Here is a 23,196-nt window from a genome sequence, read left to right as displayed (position 1 = left end):
TTAGAGCCTACAAGTCCACTTAGTCCTACTTCTTGTTCAATCAATTGCTAAGACTAACAAATTTGTTTACATTTATGGGAGATAATGCTACCTGCTTCTTATTTACAATGTCACCTGAAAGTGAGAACAGGCATTCGCATAGCACTTTTGTAGTCTGCATTGCAAGGTATTTACGTTCCAGATATGCTGAACATTCATATGCCCGTTTGTTCTTTGGTCACTGTTCCAGAGGACATGTTGATGATATTCGTTTAAAAAAAATTTGTTGATTAAATTTGTGACTGAACTCCTTGGGGGAGAGTTGTTTGTCTCCTGCTCTGTGTTTTACCCACATTCTGCCATATATTTCATGTTATAGCATTCTCGGATGATGACCCAGCATGTTACTCGTTTTAAGAACACTTTCACTGCAGATTTGACAAAATGCAAAGAAGGTACCAGTGTGAGATTTTTTAAAGATAGCGATAACACTTGACCCAAGGTTTAAGAATCTGAAGTGCCTTCCAAAATCTTAGAGGGACGAGGTATGGAGTATGTTTTCAGAAGTCTTAAAAGAGCAACACTCCAATGCAGAAACTGCAGAACTGGAACCACCAAAAAAGAAAATCAACTTTCTGCTGGTGGCATCTGACTCAGATGATGAAAATGAACATGTCAGTCTGCACTGCTTTGGATCGTTATCAAGCAGAACCCATCATCAGCATGGATGCATGTCCTCTGGAATGGTGGTTGAGGCATGAAGGGACATATGAATCTTTAGCGCATCTGGCATGTAAATATCTTGCAACAGTGGCTACAACAGTGTCATGCAAATGCCTGTTCTCGCTTTCAGGTGACATTGTAAAGAAGAAGCGGGCAGCATTATCTTCAGCACATGTAAACAAAATTGTTTGTCTGAGCAACTGACTGAACAAGAAGTAGGACTGGGTGGACCTGTAGACTCTAAAGTTTTACATTGTTTTATTTTTGAGTGCAGGTTTTTTGTGTGCATAATTCTACATTTGCAAGTTCAACTTTCTTGATAAAGAGATTTGCACTACAGTATTTGTATTAAGTGAATTGAAAAATACTATTTTTTTAATTTTTACAGTGCAAATATTTATAATAAAATTAAATATAAAGTGAGCACTGTGCACTTTGTATTCTGTGTTGAAATTGAAATCAATATATTTGAAAATATGGAAAACATACAAAATATTTAAATAAATGGTATTCTATTATTTAATAGCGTGATTAATCGTGGATTAATTTTTTTTAATTGCTTGACAGCCCTAGTTAATACTTGTTTTTAAAATGTTTCCTCACTGTCTTACTTGTTTAAAAATTCCCTGGGATAAGCCCAAACACAAACGTTTCTTCAGAGCATTTCGAGCAGTGGTTTTAACCCGTGTGCTGCTTGTGGCCCAATTGGCATGCAGCTGTGGCCCATGTGACATCCTCATGGCCATAGAGGTAGATGTGTGTGGGAGGGGGGTCCACATAACACACAGAGCGTTGCATATGCGGCCAACAATGGTAAATAAGTTGAGAACCACTGATTTAGAGTCTGGTCCTGTTGTCTTTGGCAAAATTTCCATTGACTTGAGAGGAAGTTTTGCTTGAGTAAGAAATTATACTGGGCTCAAAATACTGGGATGAATGGCTTTGTTTGTGCTTATTGCTAGCGCAAGAAAAGCAGCCAGTGCTCCTCTGCCACCCTCCTTGGCCAGTAAATCTGCAGAAGCACTGAGCACAGTGATCCCAACAACTAATTGACACCCCACTCCCCTCCAACAGCTCCATTATGGATCAACTTGTTTAGAGATGACAGGAAGACCACCTTCAGAGCACAGACATGGCTGCTTTACCTGTGCTTCCCCCACACTGCACAACCCCACCATGGTGCATAATGACCAATCTAGGCTACAAGTACAACTGGGGTTTTGTAGCCACTTTGTGACTCTCTCATCTGATCTAGTCTTGGCAAACATCCCAACCGCAGCTTTTTTCCTCAGACAGGTGTTCACCGAGTTTGTTGTGTCTGTATTTCCCGTGTTGCCTAAGTGTGTTTGGATCTGTGCATTCTGGGGAAATCTAAGCAGCCATCCCAAACTGCCTCAGCAGGAGATAAAATGCAAACTGAGTGGCACCAAGCACCAAGTGGAGCAATGCACCTTGGGATTTCTGCTACCACACAGAGCGTTGGGAAGGAGGCCTGGTCAAACTGGTGACATAGGCAAAGGCAGCATTGAGCATTCTCTCAGGTGCTTGGCTGGCTGGTTCATGCTCAGCTTCTAAGTGATCACTATGTGTACAGTTGAGAATGGCAATGACTTTGAACTGGGTTCATTTCCCTCTATAGCATGTGGCTGTGGGTTACTTGCCAAGACTATCTAAGTATATCTCACTTAATCATTTCCCTGCCATTGCAGGGGCATCAGGCACTGGTGCACCTCGGTCTCTCTCATTCTCTGCATGTGGCACGTAATAGGCTAGTCTCCAGTGGGTTGTAATATTATAATTTTAATTTTGGTTGTTGGGTTTAGGGTGCAGATGCTGGGTGGTGTTGGTGGCCTGTGATTTATGGGAGGTCAGCCTAAATGATCTGGGAGTCCCTTCTGGCCTTAAACTCTCTGATTCACATTACACCAATCTATGTCTCTGGTAACGGAGATACATGGTTGGCCCCCATGGTTGCTATCGTGGTATTATCCACAGGTAACATGATTACAAATCATGTTTACTACCTGTCCTGATTTTCCTGGGCTTGTCCCTCATTTTAGGTAGCTGTCCCAGGAAATCTGCAAGTCTTCTGGGACACTAAAAGTCCTGATTTTATTTTTTTTTTTGGTCAGTCATCTCCCCCAACTCCCCGTTGGCTCCCGCAGCCCTAGTGGGAGGAGCCATGGGCAGCAGTTCCTGTTCAGAGGGAGCTCTAGCTCTGGAGCATCTGAGAGCCATGGGGACAGGGCAGCTTGGGAGCAGTGAGCAGGACAGGGGGAGCTTGGGGCTGGCAGCACCCAGTCATTGCTGTTTAGGTACTGGCTGTGGGGACAGGAGAGAGGTGGATCCAGCCAACACTGCATCCTGTTCGGCCAGGTTAGTGCCTGGGGCAGCCCTGGGATCTGATGCCCTCCCCCAGGGGTGGGATGAGGAGACAGTGCCCTGGGTGGGGAGGAAGGCAGTACCCAGGGATGTGTGTGGTGTGGTCTGAGGGAGCAGACAGATGTTCTTGATTTATGGTTGTCACTTTTGAGGTACAGAAAACATGTTTAGTGTCAGCCAGTGTCACTAACTGCTTGCAAAGTGAGGTGAAGTTGTGTAGATAGGGTCTGTGTGGCACACAGGGCCTTTAATTTGTTACAAGAGATGTCTGTGTATGTTAGATCTGGTCTGGAATTTTTCAATAGAAAATAAAGTTTCTGCAAAATTGAAGTTTTCCAGTGGAAGACTTTAATTTTTTTCCATCAGGAAAATCAAAATGAAATACTGTATTTCACATTGGCTTGTCCCAAATTGGAATATTTCATTCTGTTGAACTGACCTGAAACATTTTTGTTTTGAATCAGTTCAATAAAATATTAAACTGCTACTGCCTCTTGGGAGTTGTAGGTCTGGTCCCCATTCTTTCCTATGGGCTGGGCTTCCTCGAGGAATACATACATCTCTCAGAATGTAACATGGGTTCCCATCTGACCAAGCTGCATGGTGCATCATGGGAGTCAAAAACTCTTCTGAGTCTGGCCAGCAAGGGAGAATGGGGGCATCAGGCTCCTAAACAACTCCTCCTCCCAGGAAGCAATGGGTGACAATAGGAAAATGCAATTTAATGTTGAGAACTAAAAATCAAATAGTTCTGGTCAGTTCAACAAACTCAAATGTTTCATTTCAACAGTTGTGAATCAAAATTTGTCAGAAATGCTATTGTGTTATGTGACGGGGCAAGGCCAGATGGTTATAGAAAAGTAGTGGAGATAGATATATTAGCTGCAGGCTAAACAAATCCCTGGTACCAGGTTAAGTGAAATAGAAGCTGCTCCAGGTCAATTAAGAAAATGGCTCACTAGACTGTGACCCTTGTCTCTAGAGAAAGAAGGGTTACGTGGAGGGTCACAGTGAGCCTCTGAGGCTAGCGAAATCCGCCAGGAAATGCGGTACCCACGGAGGCAAGGACAGAGCTTTGTCACAGTTAGTACAGGAGTGTGGGGAGCCAAGTTAATTAACATTATCTTTATCATTACTTTGTGGTCACAGCAGAGACCAAGTCCTGTTCAGCACTGTGGTACAATGCAGCCCACATCTGGCTGAGCCTTCTAGATGCTACTGGAATATAAATGTTAAATACTAATAAGTCATGTCCAGTGAATCATGGTTGAACCTTGTTCCCCTAAAATAATATGAGGGGATGACACAATTCAGAATTTTTCTGGTCTACACCTATTATAAAGTCATGGTCAGCATAGTGATGGCTAATTTGACTCTTTGAAGTCAAATTAACATACTTTAACGTGATAAAAGTTTGTAGAGAAGACAAGCCCTCAAGTGATAGATTCCTCTTTATTCCTAGGGGTTTAGCCACTGCATGAAGTGCACTTCTCACCTTCCTGCGCTAGTTTTAACATAGTCTTAAAGACTGCACTTTTCAGCACAAACTTACTTTTCTGAATGTCTCTTTTGCAAACAGTGTCACTTGTACAACTCGTAATCCTTTGTTGTCCATTGCCTGTTCTGAGTTGCTTTTCAAAACAGTCATTTGGTAATTATTTTTTTCCTCTGGAGAACACATTACTACTTAATACAAATATTCAAATAATTTATTTCAAGTAGACTGCATGGTAATTTTTTAAAGAGCTGAAGTAAGTGTAATTTAATATGATATAGATATGATTTCCTGATTTTTTATTTTTTTTTAAATAGGACTGGCAGAAGTCTTTTTCAGCCCACTGTTACAAAATTGTAACTGAAATGAGCAAACTTTAAATCTGAAATGAGCAAAAGCTTCAATGCTATACAATATTTTGCTCTTCCAGTTAGTATTGACATACAGTGTGCTTTAAAAAGTATCCGGCTTCTTGATATCACCAAGCTGTTTCATGTTTTCTGACTGGAGAGCTCAGTTTTTCTTCAAGTTGTTCATATACTTGTTGTGGCAACCATTAATAAGTACACATACTAATAATGAAATACAGCACTGTTTGAAAGGAAAAGTGTATTAAGACCCTAAAGAGTTGTCTATCTAGCACAGCTGTGTATTATGAGTTACTACTTATTATTAAAAGAATTTTATGTAGGTATTGCACTGAAATATGTACCTTCTACCTTATGAGAGGGCATAGTCTGTAGTGTAATAAAGTATTGTATCTGAAAATAAACAGAACTGTATGAGTACTTGGCATGTGGAAGTACAATTATAGGGCCAAATCCTACGCAGTCACACAAGTAGTCCTGTTGATTTCTTCAGTGGTTCTTAGGGCTTGGCTATGCTTACATTTTATAGTGCTCTAACTTGCTGGCTCAGGGGTGTGAAAAATCATCCCCCTGAGCGCAGCAAGTCCGAGCGCTTTAAAGCGCCGTGCTCCCAGTGCTCGGAGCTAATCCCCTCATGGAGGTGGATTACCAGGAGTGCTGGGAGACCTCTCTCCCAGCACTTGCGCACGACCACACTCGCACTTCAAAGCGCTGCCGCAGGAGCGCTTTGACGTTTCCAGTGTAGCCATGCCCTTATTTGCATGATAAAGTGAACAGGTTTGGCATCTACGTAGCAAGCTTGTTTTCTTGCAGTACAACCAAAGATTTTCTAAATTCACTAAAACAGCTATCCTAAAAGTGTATATGTACAATACAACTGATGTATGAAAGTGTATTAATAAATACTAGAAACAAACTTGTAATGCATCCCAATCTAAGACTTCTGTTAATGAGCTTTTACTAGAGAAGGGGGCCAAATTCAAGCCATATGTAATTCTCTAATGAAATTACACCAGGTGTGAATTCAACCCAATTTCTCTTTTATACATTGTGAAGTCCAGCATAAATGGATCTTAACCATTAAAATTTTCTGGAACTGAATATCTCAACCATCTTAAGGCCAGACTTCTTGTTTCAGGTAGCCGGGAGTCTGCCTTTGTGTATGCCATCTCCTCTGCTGGAGTTGTATTTGCTATCACAAGGGCATGTAGTCAAGGAGAATTAAAATCATGCTCCTGTGATCCTAAGAAGAAAGGGTCTGCCAAGGACAACAAGGGCCACTTTGATTGGGGTGGTTGCAGCGATAACGTTGACTATGGTGTCAAATTTGCCAGAGCATTTGTGGATGCAAAAGAAAGAAAGGGAAAAGATGCCAGAGCACTGATGAACCTTCACAACAACAGAGCTGGAAGAAAGGTGGGTTTGACATGTCTGTCTTACTGCAATTTATCTTCTCTAAATAACCTAAAATTCCTTCATCTATTTACAAAAAATGGAAACATCATTCTGGGAGCATTATCCTTTGAGACTCATTAACGTATGTCAGCAATGCGTTTGGGATGAAATACACTCTGTGCAGAGGGCCCGTGTAAAATCTACGGCATCACTTATTTGCTCACCTAAGGCCTCAATCCTGAGAAGGTTTACACACATACTTAATTTTATGTAGTTATCCCATTGAAATCAATTAAATTATTCATGTCAGGAGATCAGACTAGATGGTCTGGTGGTCCCTAAAGGCCTTAAATTCTATGGCAGGGGTTCTCACCCAAGCACGAAGACAACCATGTGCCAATATGTGCTAAGCACTTGTATAAGTCTTTGCAAGATCAGAGTGTAAGTGAGAGTTTAACTGGTCCCTAGACCTTGCACATAAGTGAATTCTAACCTGGGTGAATAAAGAAGGGAAATCTTTAAATACACTTGAAGACAACAGCAAAGGATTGGTTTGGCCCAACAAATCTTTCTATCCCAACAATGAAATAAAATAGCATAATGTACATCTACATGGAGACAATAAACATGCAAACAGAAATGATCAGAGGGGGTGAAATATACCTACTTCACTCATCTAAAAAATGCAAATATTAAAAAATAAATAGAAACAAATTGCACTTGTTTAGCCCAAAGGCTCTGACCCAACCTTTATCCGAACAGTGTATTAAAATAATATCCTTGGAACTTCCAAAATAGTCTTATTTTTGTTAATAAATGGCAATAAACCGCTAGGCATGTTGCCTACTGCTTATGCAGTGAGGTGGAAAATACATTCACCTTTTGCCTTGGCATTTATAGAATACATATAAATGAGTATGGTCCATGTGACTGGAGTGTATTGATTAATTATTCAGAGGATAGGAAAATCATTATATACACAGCATCTGAAAAATTGTCATATAGCCCCACCAGAATCTGTACTTTCACCAAAGAGAAGATTTACTTGTTAAAAATGAAGAATTTTGATGACTTGTTCTTGAATCTCTGTTCTTTTTCCATGCACATTAAATAGGAAGAATATTTTTCATATTTTATGTGATCGTTTTAAAAAAAAATCCCCTAAAATGAATATGAAGTCCTTTACATTAACCATCCACCATAAGAAAAATGTGTTCCCTTTTAACCCTTGATTTGGTTAATTCTGATGAATCTACAATGGTCCTCCATGTTTGTTTGTGTTTGTTTGTTTGTTTTCGTTTTGTGTTTGTTTTCTAACAGCCTTTCTCCCCCTACTTTCAAATGGTTGTCAGCAACACATTGTTTAGCCAGATGAGATTATCCAATCCAATGAAGTGTCAAAATGGCCAGTTAGAGAGTTGGTTTTATAGTGGTTTTATAGTGTAAGGGATTGACTGCAAGTGGCTGTTGTGTATATGAGAGAGCTCATGATTTTATAAGGGTGAAAGTTCCTTGGCTGGGAGTATCTGCTGTCCATGCAATGTTTCAGGATCTCTAACTGCTAAAAAAAAAAAAATAAACAAATTATTAACATTGATCTGGAAAGGTACTGCCACATCTGGTAAGTGAATAGATTGGGGGCATAAGATCAATGAAGAGACTTCAGCAAATGTTTTAAGTTTAAACAAGAAACAAAAGTTATAAAGCAAATCCCTGTATACTTCAGAACCTGATTTTTAGAAGAGGGTTCCCGTTTTGTACCCACAGTTTAGTGGTTTAAATTTAGTTAGAACATGATGTCCTTTAGATGTCTCATTACCTGAGTGTATCAACAAATCTGGCAGTTACAGGTCTAGATGGAGTGAATTGTATCCACAGTTATTTTTTCTCTACAAAATGAGAGGCCAGATCGTTATGAGAGGCCCTTTCAAAACTAGGCCCTTATATTTTAGTAAATCAAAACATCCCATATGAACCAAATGAATGGCTATATTGTATATCATTATCTGAGCATCACTTAAGAAAAAACCCTCCTATATCTTAATGGGCGGCTTTTGATGTCTGCGGCCTCAGTTCAGCGATGTACTTAAACATGTGCCTAACTTTAAGTACTGAGAAGTCTCATTAATTTCTACTCACATGCTTAAAGTTAGACATGTGCTTATATTCCTTGCTGAATTGGGGCCTTAGTATTAAAATAAGTTCATCAGTCCAGATAGGACTGTGAGAATGTCAGTGACTGATTTGAACCAGAGTGATCTAATTGTTTACCAGTCACAGAAGGAAACCAAGATGCTGGTCTCTTACTCGGAGCATGTAATGTATTGTAGCTTCTTTAGAAAGCTCTGGGCTGGAAATGGCCATTCCAGTCTACTCCAGCTCCAGTAATAGGGCTTTTTTTTTTCTTTTCTGCAACACAGACTCTAAAATGCATGCATTTCATGAATCCTGAGAATAGACTTCCAGAGATGTAATTGTCATAGATCAAAGGTCTATGTGCTATGACTTATCACATAATTAATAAATTAACCCGTTATTTGTTCCGTAACATCCATACACATGTGTTAAAAGCCTGACCTGAAGCTGAGACTGCTTTAACACTAACCAATCATTATATGAATGATGACGATGAAGGCCTCAAGTGCAAGGCAATAAAATTCTTATAAACCTTTCTAAAAAAATGGTAAAAATAGGAGTTATACATATATTTTGCTTTCAGATGCCACGCAGATGAAAATGACTAGCTCACATCGGACGCCCTAGTCTGGTGACATAACACACTTTATGTTGTCCGTGTAAAATAAAATTACTAGGAAACCAGGTTAATTTCTAAGCCACATTTAAGAAACTCTTTGTAGATCTGGATAGGCACTCAGATACCATGGCTAGATCTGGGAGAAATGGAAAAATTACTGTAAAAATGTTTCAGAGTAGCAGTCGTGTTAGTCTGTATTCGCAAAAAAGAAAAGGAGTACTTGTGGCATCTTAAAGACTAACAAATTTATTTGTTAGCTTATGCTTTGAAAGCTTATGCTCAAATTTGTTAGTCTCTAAGGTGCCACAAGTACTCCTTTTCTTTTTTGTAAAAATGTTTATATTGGATTTTTACCTGCTTTCCACTGAAATTTTGATGAAAAGATTAGTTGAAATTGTGAATTTCACAATTTTTTGATCAATTTTAACCACGGTGAAGGAGCTCTTGGAAATGGGCAACTTCATAAAAAGTGAGATTGACAGGTCTGGTATGGTGTTACCTCAAGCTGAATGACAACACAGTAAACCCAACAGCATTTCTGACGGGGCAGATTCTGCCTTCAGTTATGCATGTGCATTCCCATTGACTTCCAGACATTTGTGTTCTGTCACTAGAACTTAATTTCTGTCCCAGATATCAGTGGATCTGCTAAGGAGGGAAATGATTTCTCAGTAGTGTTGCCTAGATCTTCAGGGAGACTGAAAGTAGAGGGAGAGGAGAAAACACCAATCCTGAAGATGGTTGGTATAACTGAGTAAACTAAGCAGACTGGCCTAACCTTGTGAGGATGACTCACTGCTGCCAGTGGGTGTCACCACAGACCATGATTATAGGAGCCATTACAAAGCTGAGACTGCAGGATCAATGGGAGGGGAGTGAAAAACATAAATTAAAATGTTTCAGAGTAGCAGCCGTGTTAGTCTGTATTTGCAAAAAAGAAAAGGAGTACTTGTGGCACCTTAGAGACTAACAAATTTATTTGAGCATAAGCTTTCATGAGCTACAGCCCACTTCATCGGATGCATAAATTAAAATGTAGCCTGTTTTACCTATTTATATTTCACTGGCTTTTTCGGCAGGCTGTGAAGCGTTTTTTGAAACAGGAGTGCAAATGTCATGGTGTGAGTGGATCATGTACTCTGAGAACCTGCTGGCTGGCCATGGCAGACTTTAGGAAAACAGGAGATTATCTATGGAGGAAATATAATGGAGCGATTCAGGTGGTCATGAATCAAGATGGCACTGGTTTCACCGTGGCTAACAAGAAATTTAAGAAGCCCACCAAGAATGACCTGGTATACTTTGAGAGCTCGCCAGACTACTGTATCAGAGACAGGGATGTAGGTAAGCTTGAGTTACCACACATACATGGTTTGATTTCAGACTTTTATTCCTTGAAGGTAAAAAATGACAATCAGTATTGGATTTACATATATTTCCCTCACTCTCTTTCCATCACTCTTTATTACCTAAAGTCAGAAGGACAACTCAGTACAAGAGTGAGATAATACAGCTTCTCCGCTAGCAAAATCCTGGCCTTCTCTAAACTTAAGAGAACCAATTGTACCAATATTGTACATACTTTGGGGAGGTTTGTGGCAATAAGAACAGTAGTTTCTAGTTAGCTTTTCAATGAGACAATCATGCAGTTCCCCAAATTGGACTTCAACTAGCGTTCAATCAATATTTTGACACTACATGATTCACTAATGCTATTATAGTCCCAAGAATGGAGCAGGGTTTATAGTTGCATGTATTACCTTTTCCCTCGTAAGCAATATCCGTGATTCTTAAGCATTTTGGGTGCTGTCTTCATGTATTACACACCTTCTCATATTCAACTGCATTCTAATCTGCAGGAGGGTTGGGCTCCAAAACCCATGGTGACAATTACCAGACGGAGGGGCTTGAAGTAGTCTCAGTTTCACTGTGAGTTAGAGATTGCACAACTGAACAAGAGACAGGCATTGGTTGTGAGCCAGGGTGCAACACAGCAGTTCCTCACTGAGGCAGGGAGGAGAAGTGTGTAGAATATACCAGTGCAAATCTGAAGTGCCGGTGCATTCTACACTTCCCCTCCCTGCCTCAGTGAGTAAAAAATATTGGTTTCTATATTTCTTTTTCAATGGTTTGGTCCACTCTGGCCCATACTAGAAAATAGGACTCTAAAGCAGTACAAAGACCAAACTAGAAGAAAAGACCTAGAGAAAAATGAACTCGAAACAGTTTATATTGCAGCTATGCCTGAAGATGTTTAAAAAGCTGAACGTTCCAGACCTAATAGACATAGCTGTTTCTTCAGGGCAAAATTAGTATTTTCCCAACAAAAATATCTGCTGCATCTTTCACTCTTCTTTTTGCTCATTTATTTGCTGAGTGCCAGCAATATGCATGTTGCTGTATTGAAAACCGAGGAAGACCCGGCCCCTGCCTCATGTGATACACACATCAAGCAGTGCCAGAATCTGTGTGTTTTCCTCTGTTACTTGTTCATGGACTTAGGCAAATGTCACAGTGAGCTCATTGACTTCTGTGGGTGTTTTGCTGAGAGTAACTGGCAGCAGAATCAGAGTCATACGAATTATTAACTTCTTGCCCCATTATAACCAGCTTTTGAGTAAGGGAAGAGGACAGTAGCACTGCTATAGTTAATGGTGAGGCCAGCTTACTGTTTAACAGCCAGTTTTTCTAAGCGCTCTAAAATCTATAGGCTTACTTGGGTTCTCTCAAAATTGCAAGGCATTATGGGGAGCAGGAATAGTGCTCCATATCTAAGACCACCTGAGCAAGGCATTCTTGAGATGCAACCTCCCCGCCCCAAAAAATTCAAGTGAAGTCAACATTTTACAATTATTGCAAAGTTTGGGCAGCCCAAAGGCTCAAATGAGAGCTCATATCCTCCCAAAACAGATATCACCCACACATGATTGACTCAACTAATGTCTGGCACCCAATGCCCCTTTGGGGAAGCAACATTTAAAAAGTCATGCAGAGTAAATGTTGGCTTTGCAACATGGCTCAAGCCAAACTGATGAGCCTGGGAAAGCCAGATACGAATGTACAGCAGGAATGTGGCTCTGTTACACACCAGAGTATTTACAGCCTGATGTCAGTGTATGTGGATTTTTCAAGGTGGCATGCGATGGCCAGTGAACCTTGGCAGCCCCAAGTGCTATGAGTTTTGACTCCTGGCCTTGGCAGCATTCTGATTATTGTAATGATTAGTATAGATAGCACCTCCACCCCTAGATGGTGCAATATCTTTATTGTAGTGTTGTCATTGTTTTGTATGTTGTGGTGTTGACCTGACATCAGGGGGATTAGCAGTTAGCTCGTGTGTGCTGGAGTTGGTACTTGCAGTGGCCCAATCAATCTCTGTGATGCTATAACAGGGGTGGGCAAACCTTTTGGCCCTAGGGCCACATCAGGTACAGAAATTGTATGGAGGGCTGGGTTGGGAAGGCTCTCCCAAAACCGAGAGGGGTGGCCTAGCCCCTGCCCCCATTCCAGCCCCCTGGAACTCCCAACCCCTCCTGCTCCCCACCCCTAACTGCCCCCTGGGATTCCTGCATCCTATCCAAACACCCCTGCTCTCTGCCCCCTGAGCATCCTCTCCCCAGACACCCATCCCCATCCAATCTCTCCTGCTCCCCATCTCCTGACCACCCCCCTGGAGCCCCCCATCTCCCTATCCAACCTTCCCTGCTCTCCCCGCCCCATGTTACCTGTGGGGTGGGGGAAAAGGGGGCTCAGTCCTTTCCCTGTGCGTTTCCCCTGCTTGTTTGGCTGCTCTCCCTGGCAGTCGGGCAGGGCTCGCTCCCTGTCTGGGCTTGGCTGCTGGGGACAGGGGCTAAGCATGCTGGAGGTGAAGGGGGGCCCTGGCTTGCTCTGCCCCTGTCCCAAGCAGCAGGTCCCAGGCCCCTTGACCACCCCTCTACAACCCCCCCTGCTCCTCACCTCCCCGCTCAACTCTCCCTGACCACGCCGCCCACTATAGCCATGCCACTCGGCCAGAGCTGCAGCCATGCTGCCGGGGAGTTGGGCTGGCTCCTCTGCAAGCCTGTCCTGACCCCGCTCCCTGGCAAGAGCTCAGGGGCCAGAGGGAAGGGTCCTGTGGGCCAGATGTGGGCCGTAGTTTGCCACCCTCTGTGCTATAGGCAAGTATTTCTGTATGTGTCTTGTGTTCATTAGCGGCTCTCTGCCTGCATTCTTCAGGGGCTCCTTCTGGAAGTTTTGCCATAAGAGCAAAGCTTCTGGTTTAAGAGACAATATTTCAAAGTGCTCTAAAATCCAAATTTCAGACTGGTTTTACTTGCAGTATTATCAAGGAAATAGCATTAATGTCATAGAGGAAAGGTGAAAGATGCTAGTAAGTAGCAGCATTAGGGTGATGTAATCACTTGTGCTTCATGCTCCTTATAGGATACCAGGGTTGGAAGGGACCTCCAGGAGGTCATCTAGTCCAACCCCCTCCTGCTCAAAGCAGGACCAATCCCCAATTTTTGCCCCGATACCTAAATGGCCCCCTCAAGGATTGAACTCACAACCCTGGGTTTAGCAGGCCAATGCTCAAACCACTGAGCTATCATGCCTCCCCCCGCGCCCCCATTCCCTGAATAGTGGGACCAAGTGTGATCAAACAAAAACAAGTAGCTGTGATTCTCTCCAGTGTCAGCATGTTTAAAGAAGTTGCTGAGCATCAGGAAATGCATTCACAACAGACAGCCCTGTTCTAGGGACTGCATTAAGATTATCATTGACTAATGAGACACTAGAATACTGTCATCAGTCAAAACTGTCACTTACATTCATCATGAAAAATAAACACAGGAAATAAACTTCAACTTCCTATAACAATTCATCCAGTCTATACCAACCAAGAGTTCATACCTCTCTATTTCAACTCTCCAAGTGCTCTAGTTTCTTGGGAAAAGAGGTCCAAAGGAAATGGACACTAAAATTTTTAGTCTCCTGACCCTTTTAAAAACAGTAATAGCAACCTTCATATGTTTCCCCCACAAACTTCTGTAGAAAAATCAAGAAGTGCACAAACTGAAGTAAAGAGTTTTAAAATGATACTTTTACCCCAAAGAAAATGTTTTGTAGACCTTTTTCACCCCTGTTAAAATGGAAATCCTGCTGTAACCTTAACTGTGGTGTGGATATACGAGGGCCAGGAGTAGAGACAGTGCTGCAAGCTGCAGCGGTTAAATTAAGGGGTTCTTTAATTACAGCTACCTCCCCCAGTACAATGACCAGATGTCCTGATTTTATAGGGATGATTCCAATATTCGTGGCTTCATCTTATACAGGCACCTATTATGCCCCCCGGCCTGTTCTGATTTTTCAAAGTGCTCTAATATCCACATGCATAAGGAGATTGCCTTGAAAACTGGTTTGTCACAACAGGGGTTGGGGGCATGGAGGGGCCAAGAGGTGAGCACAGCTGGTAGCTGAGTGGCAGTGAGTTTTCCCTGGAAGCCTCTTGTGGCCCTCAGTCATGACCTTCTCACTTCCACTACTTCTTAAAAAAAAACAAAAACAAAGAAACCACCACCACCACCAAGGGAATTTCACTGCCCAAAAACTTCACTGGCGCAGTTAAGTTTGACTGGCAGCACCTTATACCTTTTCAGAGTATCAACTGCACGTATACTTAAACTTCTTAAAACGAGGGAATAAAGAGTTAATGTACACCCCAGCACCACCCTGCAACCTTAATTCTCCCAGTCCCCTTTGAGGGGTGCCCCAACCCTCCCCTTACAGACACTGTTGCACTCTGACTTCCAGATGATATGGAGCACTGTGGGGCAGGGACACAGCACACGAATACACTAGAAGCTGTCAGACCACATCTTCCCTTAGGCAAAAGTTGCATTTGGGGCAGTGTTAGTGAACATCAGTTGGCTAGACCTGGCCTGTACTCAACAACGTCATGTCTTCTGCACATAACATGCCAGAGTTGCCACACGTTACAACCCCTGAACCTTCATCCTAAGGACTATCTCTAGAATGTCACCTGCCCTTACTTCTGCCTGGTAGTGCACTGTCATGCAGGGTACCAGACTGCTGCAAATTCCCGCGGCAAGAATAGACTATTTTGCTCCTCTACTTGAACAACCCACATAACTCGGCTCAGAAACAAGGGATCCCTGATGTTCCTCTCCCTGCATCACTGGGTGAGCCATGGCAACCTACCATGAGAACTCTGTGGGAATCAATACAGCTGTCCTTGACGCATGGGACATGCAGATGAATGGGAGAATACAGTTCTGCACAATACATCACATAAAATGATAGTTACTTAGTCATTCCTCATGTCTGCTTCTAATAGGACAGCCCTGGCTGAAACATACTTAAAGCCTATTCCCAGAGCTCTTGCTAGCTGCAGGGGGCAGAGTTAAAGTTGCAGGATGGAGCTGCTGTGTACTTTAACTCTGTATTTCCTGGTTTTCTGAGGTTTCAGTGTGGGTGCACTCACCATTCTGGAAGGGTGTAAGGCACTGTCAGTCCACTTTAACATGTTACTAATGTGGTAATAAAAAGAACAGAAGTCTGTAAAAGGGAGGCAAGTTAAGTAAGGCACAAAAGATTTGCCATACCATGACATCTATTGAGTGGAGGTAATTAACAGGTTGTGAGAATCAGATTGCTGTGACCTATCAATAGGTAGCAGTGACAAGCACAGGGAAGTGCATGTCACCTCTTCTGGATATCTCTGCTTGTTTATGATCCAAGTTTTACTCCGAATACACATGCTGGAGAACAGCTGCACATCAAGTCAGTGGAAGTTTTGCTATTAACATTATCAGGGCTAAGATTTCACCCAATATGTGTAAAATAAGTAGCCTTTCTGATCAAAGGATTGGGTCTGGGCCTTTCAGATATTACTTAGTGGTCTTTGCAGGTGCTCTAAATGCCCATCATGCTCCCTGATAGTGAGTAATGGCAGCAAGTGTAATATCTTTATCTGGATGCATGCATGTTACAGGCATCTTGTAGCACTGTATACAGAGTTGTTCTTAAGATTTATGGGGTGCTGCGCAGTATTATTAAACTAGTGCCCCTATGCTGGCATAACTGGTGCCCCAACGTCGGCTCATTTGGCTCTGTGAATACTGGTGCCCCTATGCTGGGGCAACCGGTGCCCTTATGCTGGCACATTCGGCCCTGTGAATACGGCCTCTGCCTAGTAAGGAGACTGCAGCGCGTGCTGGGTGTGCAGGAGCCGACCCACTCTGACCTGCTGTCCAGTCCTAGGTGTGGACTCCATGGGTGGGTGCTCCGGGGTTGGAGCACCCACGGGGAAAATGTAGTGGGTGGGGAGCACTCACTGGCGCAAAGCTCCTCCCCCTTCTGCCTCTCCCCCCAAGCCTCTCACGCACCGGCAGCCCCACGCTTACCAACTCCTCCCTATCTCTCCCAGCGCTTCCCGGAGCACCGCGAACAGCTGTGGGAGGGAGAGGGAGGAGGTGGGGAAGAGGAGGGGTGGGAGTGGAGCAGGGACGGGAAGAGGCGGGGCAGGGGCTTGGGGGAAGGGGTGGAGTTGGGGCGGGGCCTGGAGCGGACTCAGGGTGTCAAGCATCCCCTGACAAGATGAGAAGTCAGTGCCCATGGTCCTAGTAGTGCCCCAAATTTTCAGGTGCCCTACGCAGCCGTGTATGCTGCATATGCCTAAGGACATCCCTGACTGTACAGAGACTGACTTCATAGCCTAAAGTTACAGATACAACTTTCTCTTTGGAGGCTGCTTCTTTCATTGTAAATTCTGTGACACATTTTTCTCTAAAAGAAGAGGCCTTTACCTAAACTTTTGTAAGTGAAAATGCTGTTTTACAGTCTTTATAGGAAGTGCAATGCATTCTGTCAGGCTTGTTATCTCAGAGGCGATTGGGCATTTTTCTCTGCAGAGTATTATCTTTACTTTTCCTCTGACTTTGTCAGCTCCGCTCAAAGGCTGTAGAGCCTGACAAATGCTGTTATTCATCTCAAGATAACACATTAAATGAAGAATTCTTGCTGCTCTGAGTTTGAGAAATTACTTGTTACAAAGGGTAAATTTTTTGGGATACAGTAGTAAATCTTTAATGTAATGAGGGAATATGTAGTTCAGTTCTGTGCGATTCTGTTTGCTTATTCTAATAATAAAAAAAAATCTGATAAACTCAACAAACATGGATCAGACTTTGACAAAGATGATAGAAGCAGTTGAGGAGATTTTTTTTCATGCTTAATTTAACTTCACTAAGTTGCAGCCTCCACGGGAGAAACCCCGTGAAATTTTGTATTGGGGAGGATTATCGAAGTTTGAGTTGGGAAATGTTTGTTGTCTTGCATGTCAGTGCCAACTAAATGTACTGTCATAAAGCTTCATTATGTCCCTGAACATAGCTTGTCTGTCATCCACCAGGGAATTCAGACATTTTGATGCTTGGAAGAATACCTCTAAGAATTCTGTCATTTCTCTGTTATCCTTCCTAAACATGGTACATCTAGAAATTGTAATTGTGATCATGTGTGATGACCGCCATCTTGACTGGCAGTGGGGATTGAACTAGAGACTTCCAGGGCTAAAATTATGAGTTTCTCTAGCTTGAGCTAAAGAGCCACGCTCACCAGTTATGAGTCTGTTACGGCTCACCTCTTCAGTAATTGGGCACACTGAGGAAGACATAATACGCATTGACCAGTGAGTTACAAATGCTCAATTGTTGTAGTATTAACTTTTGGCTAAAGGACTGAACCTAAGGACCTTCTACATAAATATACTGGCCTATCCACGTGCCACTGTTGTGAAGGCTTTTATTCTTTGTGCTGGCTTGTATCCTAAGTAAACAGTCATTAGAGGGTGCTATAGTAGATTCTATGGTTGATCTCACGTGTGCAGATCTCACAGTCCACCTAGTGGAAGGCACTAATGCATGTGTACATTAATTGGTAGATGATAAAACACAACTCACTGGTACTGTATCAGCCTTCCTAGAAGGAACATGGGAGGCAGTTTTTTCTGAGATAGTATCACATGTGGCAAGCATCAACAGCCAAGTGGTTGATAAGTGGGGAATGCAGTGGCCTAACACTTCAGCTAAAGTTAATGCTTCATGCTAAAACTGAGGACTTTTTAAAAAGGATGTAAGGTGGGATTTTCAAAAACCCTTGGCATTCATTTATCTCTGCTCCTATAGAAACCAGAAGAACTTTTTACCATTGAGTTCAGTGGCAGCAGAGATAGGCCAACACTGAGTGCTTTTTGAAAATCCCACCCCTTAACCTCTTAGAAATCCTGACACATACACACTTTCTTCATCTGCTTATAAATTGCCAGCTGCCAGAATGAGTAAAGACTCAGCAAGAACAGCCTGGATAATAGGAGACCTCAGGAGCCATTTCAATAAATAAAGAGAAGCAGAGGGAGGTTTATATAAATGACACTTCATTTATTAAAACTGCATACTGCCCCTCCTGGGCATGCATCTGTCCGTCCAAAAATGCTCTGAATAAGCCACCTTCATCATCTTCAAATAGACTGCTGTTAGGCAGTTTCATTTTACAAACGTACACTGTTTCGCCATGTGTGTTAGGGTCAGTACACTGAAAGCTGTTGTAAGTATATCACATTATGAACATGCCAGTGGAAAATTGGAGCATGTTCCATGTCTAAATGTATGAAAGGTAGTAGTGTAGAGGTCATGAATTGATTGACAGCATCTTTATTATAAGCTATTCACCTGCAGTCACTCTTAGGTAGTGGACTGTATTCCTATACAAAACATTCTTCAGGGCAATCAGATAATCAGACTCTGTTCATATGAGTGAAACCTGTTCTTACAGGAGACATAACAAAATCATGTCCAGTGCCTAGAACAAGTTGAAGTAAATTGCCAGTGATGTGACTGACACTTCGAAAAGGAAAGGTGCCTTTTGTTTTCAGTGGGATGGTGTTGGTGGTAGGTGTCAAGACTAAGAATCCAGTTCACTCGTACAATAGGACTGCTTTAAGCTGGTCACAAAACAGTCCTAAACAAGCCACTGAAGGAGCCTCCCAGTGGAGGAGGATATTCTGGTGGTGTAGATATGCTGATGTAAGAGGATGTTGCTGGGGAATAAGGGAGTCATGTGTAACACTGACTGACCAGGTGCCACTCATGCCAAGGTCCTCGTGGCTCAGTGGAATGCTGACACATTCATAGCTAGAATCACTGGTGCGTTAGTTACTGTTAAAATAGGTATTGGAACTATATGATGTGTTTTGTGTTTAGATTTTATTGAACGCTTGTGAGTTGCTGCATGCATTAATCTCACCTATAACCTGTGTATCCCATACTGCAAGGTAATATTTGAGCAGTTGTGTTTGTAAGTCTCTGTAGCTGTGTAAATCAACTGACAGAAGAGAGGCATTAATTAGCATGAAGTGCTGCTCTCCAACAGAAGGTGTTGCATCCTGACCAACACGACTACTGTGGGATGATAAAGACAACAAAAGGCATTGGTTGTTTTACTCCCCCCATGAAGATGAGTCCTGCAAGTGGATTCCTCCTGTCAGCTAAATTTGCAGCTCAAAGCACAAGGGAGGATGGGGATAAAAACATGCTAACAAGAAGAAACTGGATTTCTACGCTGCTTGGATTTGGTGGGGGTGGTTTCTAGGCATAAGCAAGAGGTCCCCAGTGCTTAGCCTGGTTTAGCTGTATAGGTCATGTAGAGCTTGCTTATTACAGAAGCTTCTATTACCTTTTGAAATTTAAGATTGTAACTCATTTGTGCATATATGTTTACCCGCTTTAACCTTGTAAATAACTCTTGTTTACTTTCCCTATTAATAAATTGGTGTATAGTTTATTATAGGATTGGCTACAAGCATTGTCTTTGGTGTGAGATCTAAGGTGCAATTGACCTGGCGTAAATGACTGGTCCTTTGGGACTGTGAGTAAGCTGAATATTGCTGTGATCCTAGATGTAAGGGGCCATCTATCACAAAGGTATCACTTGGGGTGGTAAAGTAGATCAGCATACCCAAGGGGACTGTCTGTGGCTCCCTGGTTAGGCTGTTATAGTGCCTGAGGACTTAGATTTTACCAACCAGTTATCAAGCATAAGTACAGAACTCCCAACCAATTTGGGATTTGTCCCCTAGTGAGTTACGTAGTCACAAAGGCTCATGATACAGCTGCTCAAATATTACCTTACAATATGGAATACAGAGGTTATAAGTGAGATTAATGTATGCAGCAACTGACAGGTATTCAATAAAATCTAAACACATTCCTATAGTTCTCATACCCATTTTAACAATACTAACATACAGATGAGCCAGACTGATTCCAGCTATGTATTTGCCAGCATTCCACTGAGGCACTGGGGACCTTGGTATGAGCTAGCACTTGGTCTGCCTGTCACAGCATGGGCAGGTTTTTCCTAGGCCTGGAGGATCTCGGGCTGCCGTATCTATCCCTGGGGTCCTTTGAAGATCATTGTACATTAGAACAGTGGTCAGGCTGTTCATGTTTATTAACCAGCACAGTCCTTTTAGTAAAAAGAGCAAATTTTTGGAAATAGGTTTTTCCTTCATCAGGCTGGAAACATTATACAAGATAGAAACTGTTATTTGCTCTATCTTGTATAATCTATTCAGGCTGATGAAGCAAAAACATATTTCTGAAAACTTGCTCTCTTTACTAAAAGGACTGTGCTTGCAATTTGAATCTGCTTTCCCGTTAAAGTTTATTTTCAACCTTGTAACGTGTAGCCTCGTTACTTCCCAACAATTAATGTTGTAGAACAGCGATAGCACGTACAAACGCTACGGCACATACCAAATTTCATTGATATATCTATATTAAAGCGTTTTTGAGATTAATTATAAACTTGGAAAATATTTCAAATAGTTTTTCTTATGAAATTTTGAGGTAAAACTATCTTGCAATTTATAAACAAATTTATATTAATTATATATATTAAAATACTTCTTCATTAAAACTGCCAGAAACTTGTTAAAATATTAAAATATACTTTAATAATAATTTTGTGTAAAAAGAAAATGCGATCATTTTTGTCCAGAAAATCCAAAATAAATTCAAAATACCTTAAGTGGTTAAGATATCACAGGCAGGTACATTATAAAAAAATGTAATGCTTTTGTTCATTGCTTTTCGAAGATCATAACAAGAAACATTTGGATGAGATAGCAGCACAAGAAGATTTGGCCATGGCTTCAACAAAAAAATCAAATCTGCCCCCCATGATTGATAGGTGATTTACGGAAAAGGATCTCAACAACGTCTTTACTTTTGAATTTGAAAAGCCCAAATTTGGGTTTTTGGGAAAAGCAAAGAAGAAATTGGCAACGTGCAAAGTGGAAAAGGAAGTGAATGGCAAGTTCAAACCATGTAGCTTCAAGACAAGTGAAGCAAGTGCCGTGAAAAGTTTCAACCTTTGGTGGCATGTAAAACGTAACCATCCTGAAAACTATGTGGCTCTCCTTACAAAAAAGGACCAGGAAGATGAGGCAAAACAGAAAGCTGGTGCAGCTAAACAACGTTCATCTGGCTCTTTGAAAACTCCTGGAGAAAAGATTTTTTGCGGAGCTTCATCTGAAAAGAAACCCAAAATTGAGCAAACAAAACTTGATTCAAAGTCCTCAAAGGTTACAGTCACCACGGATGCCAATACTTTCCATGAAGGGCTGATTGAAGTGGTTTGCTTGAGTTCAACACTGCTCACTACCTTCAAGCTAAAGAGCAAAGGATTCCAAAAAATTGCAGGTGAAATGGGTCGGCAGCTTGGCGTTTCGATGGGGCATGATGTAGTTCATCATTTAGTTGTCAGCACAGCTGAGTCTGCTCGCGAAGAGCTCAAAAAAGCTTTGGAGCAAAAATTGTGCTACCGGAAAATGGATGCGGCAACCTATGGAAACAGAAATTTCCTTGCAATCAGTGCTCAGTACTACGAAGAAGGAAAAGATAAAGCTGTGGTAAAAACCTTGGACATAATCGACACTGAAGGGCGTCACAATTCTTCATACATGAACAGTCAAGTAAAAGCTATTTTAGAAAAATTTGGGATCAGTGAAATGCAAGTGCTGAGCATCTCTGTTGACAATGCAGCAAACATAACATGTGTTGTCAAAAATTTCAGCGGGACAATGAAACCATTTCTACCTCTGAGAAAAGGGATGTGGACAGAACTGAAGCTATTTTGTCTGATGAAGGAACTAAAGGAATGGATGAAATCAAACTATGGATGCTGCTGCGCAATGGGTTAATGACCCTAGCCTCATACTTCCAGCCTGGCTTCATGAGGATGACTCAAAAGTTCAACTGATGAGGTGTGGTATTCACACTCTTCAGTTAGCAAAAAAACATGCAAAGAAATTTCTGGCAAAAATTCGACAAGTTGTTGTCAAACTACGAACCCCAAGTATTCGAAGTGTTCTGCTTGATCTACATGGGATAACTCAATCATTGGATACTGTGACTCGCTGGGGTTCAACATCTACGATGATTCTCAATCTTACTGTGAACAAGTGGTTGCTGCTGGAACAAGAGAACTCAAGTTAACAAAAGCTGAATAGGACGAAGTGAAGAACCTGTGAGACCTCTTGGCAAAGCCAAACCAAACAACCATGAATCTTCAAGCTGTCGATGTAACCCCAGGAGTTTTAATGAAGGAATGGGGAAAACTGTCAAAATTCTTGCAAGAAAATGGTGAACAAATTGCAGAAGGAATTCTATCCTCCATGCAGAAACACGAAGAGAAGCTTTTTGACAATATTCATTTCCTTGCTGGAGTTTATGTTGACCCATGGTATCGGATTCTTCTTACCTTAAGGGAAATAGCAAAGACAAAGGAAGGGCTCCTTGACATCACTTGACGACTCAAAAAACAAAATCTGTTGCTACATTTGAACTCGGCAAAAGAGGTTGAAGAAAACGAAACACAACAAAAAGAGTCATCAACAATCAAATTTGCGGTTTCAGAAAGTTCACATCCTTCAGAAATAGCAGGCTGTTCTCAAACTTCTGTCTCCACTCTGAATTTGTTCGAGGGTCCATCCCTGAGACATCTTCAACCATCACAGGGAAATGGAGATAATTCAAGCA

The 23,196-nt window shown here is 41.9% G+C and overlaps 1 protein-coding gene across 2 annotated transcripts in view; it reads left to right on the top strand.

The window, feature by feature from the left end:
• The window catches only part of WNT2 (Wnt family member 2), a 41,507-nt gene that overhangs the window by 7,925 nt on the left and 10,386 nt on the right, over positions 1 to 23,196 (top strand). For both annotated transcript variants that reach the window (XM_038386656.2, XM_043495455.1), the window contains 2 exons: positions 6,086 to 6,363; positions 10,177 to 10,441. In XM_038386656.2, the coding sequence (XP_038242584.2) occupies positions 6,086 to 6,363; positions 10,177 to 10,441 (543 nt within the window). The remainder of the gene's footprint in view (positions 1 to 6,085; positions 6,364 to 10,176; positions 10,442 to 23,196) is intronic.

Source organism: Dermochelys coriacea, chromosome 1, assembly GCF_009764565.3.
Source record: "Dermochelys coriacea isolate rDerCor1 chromosome 1, rDerCor1.pri.v4, whole genome shotgun sequence".
In the NCBI taxonomy this organism is placed as follows: domain Eukaryota; kingdom Metazoa; phylum Chordata; order Testudines; family Dermochelyidae; genus Dermochelys; species Dermochelys coriacea.
The sequence above is the reverse complement of the archived record's forward strand: the minus strand, read 5'-3'. Positions and strand labels throughout refer to the sequence as shown.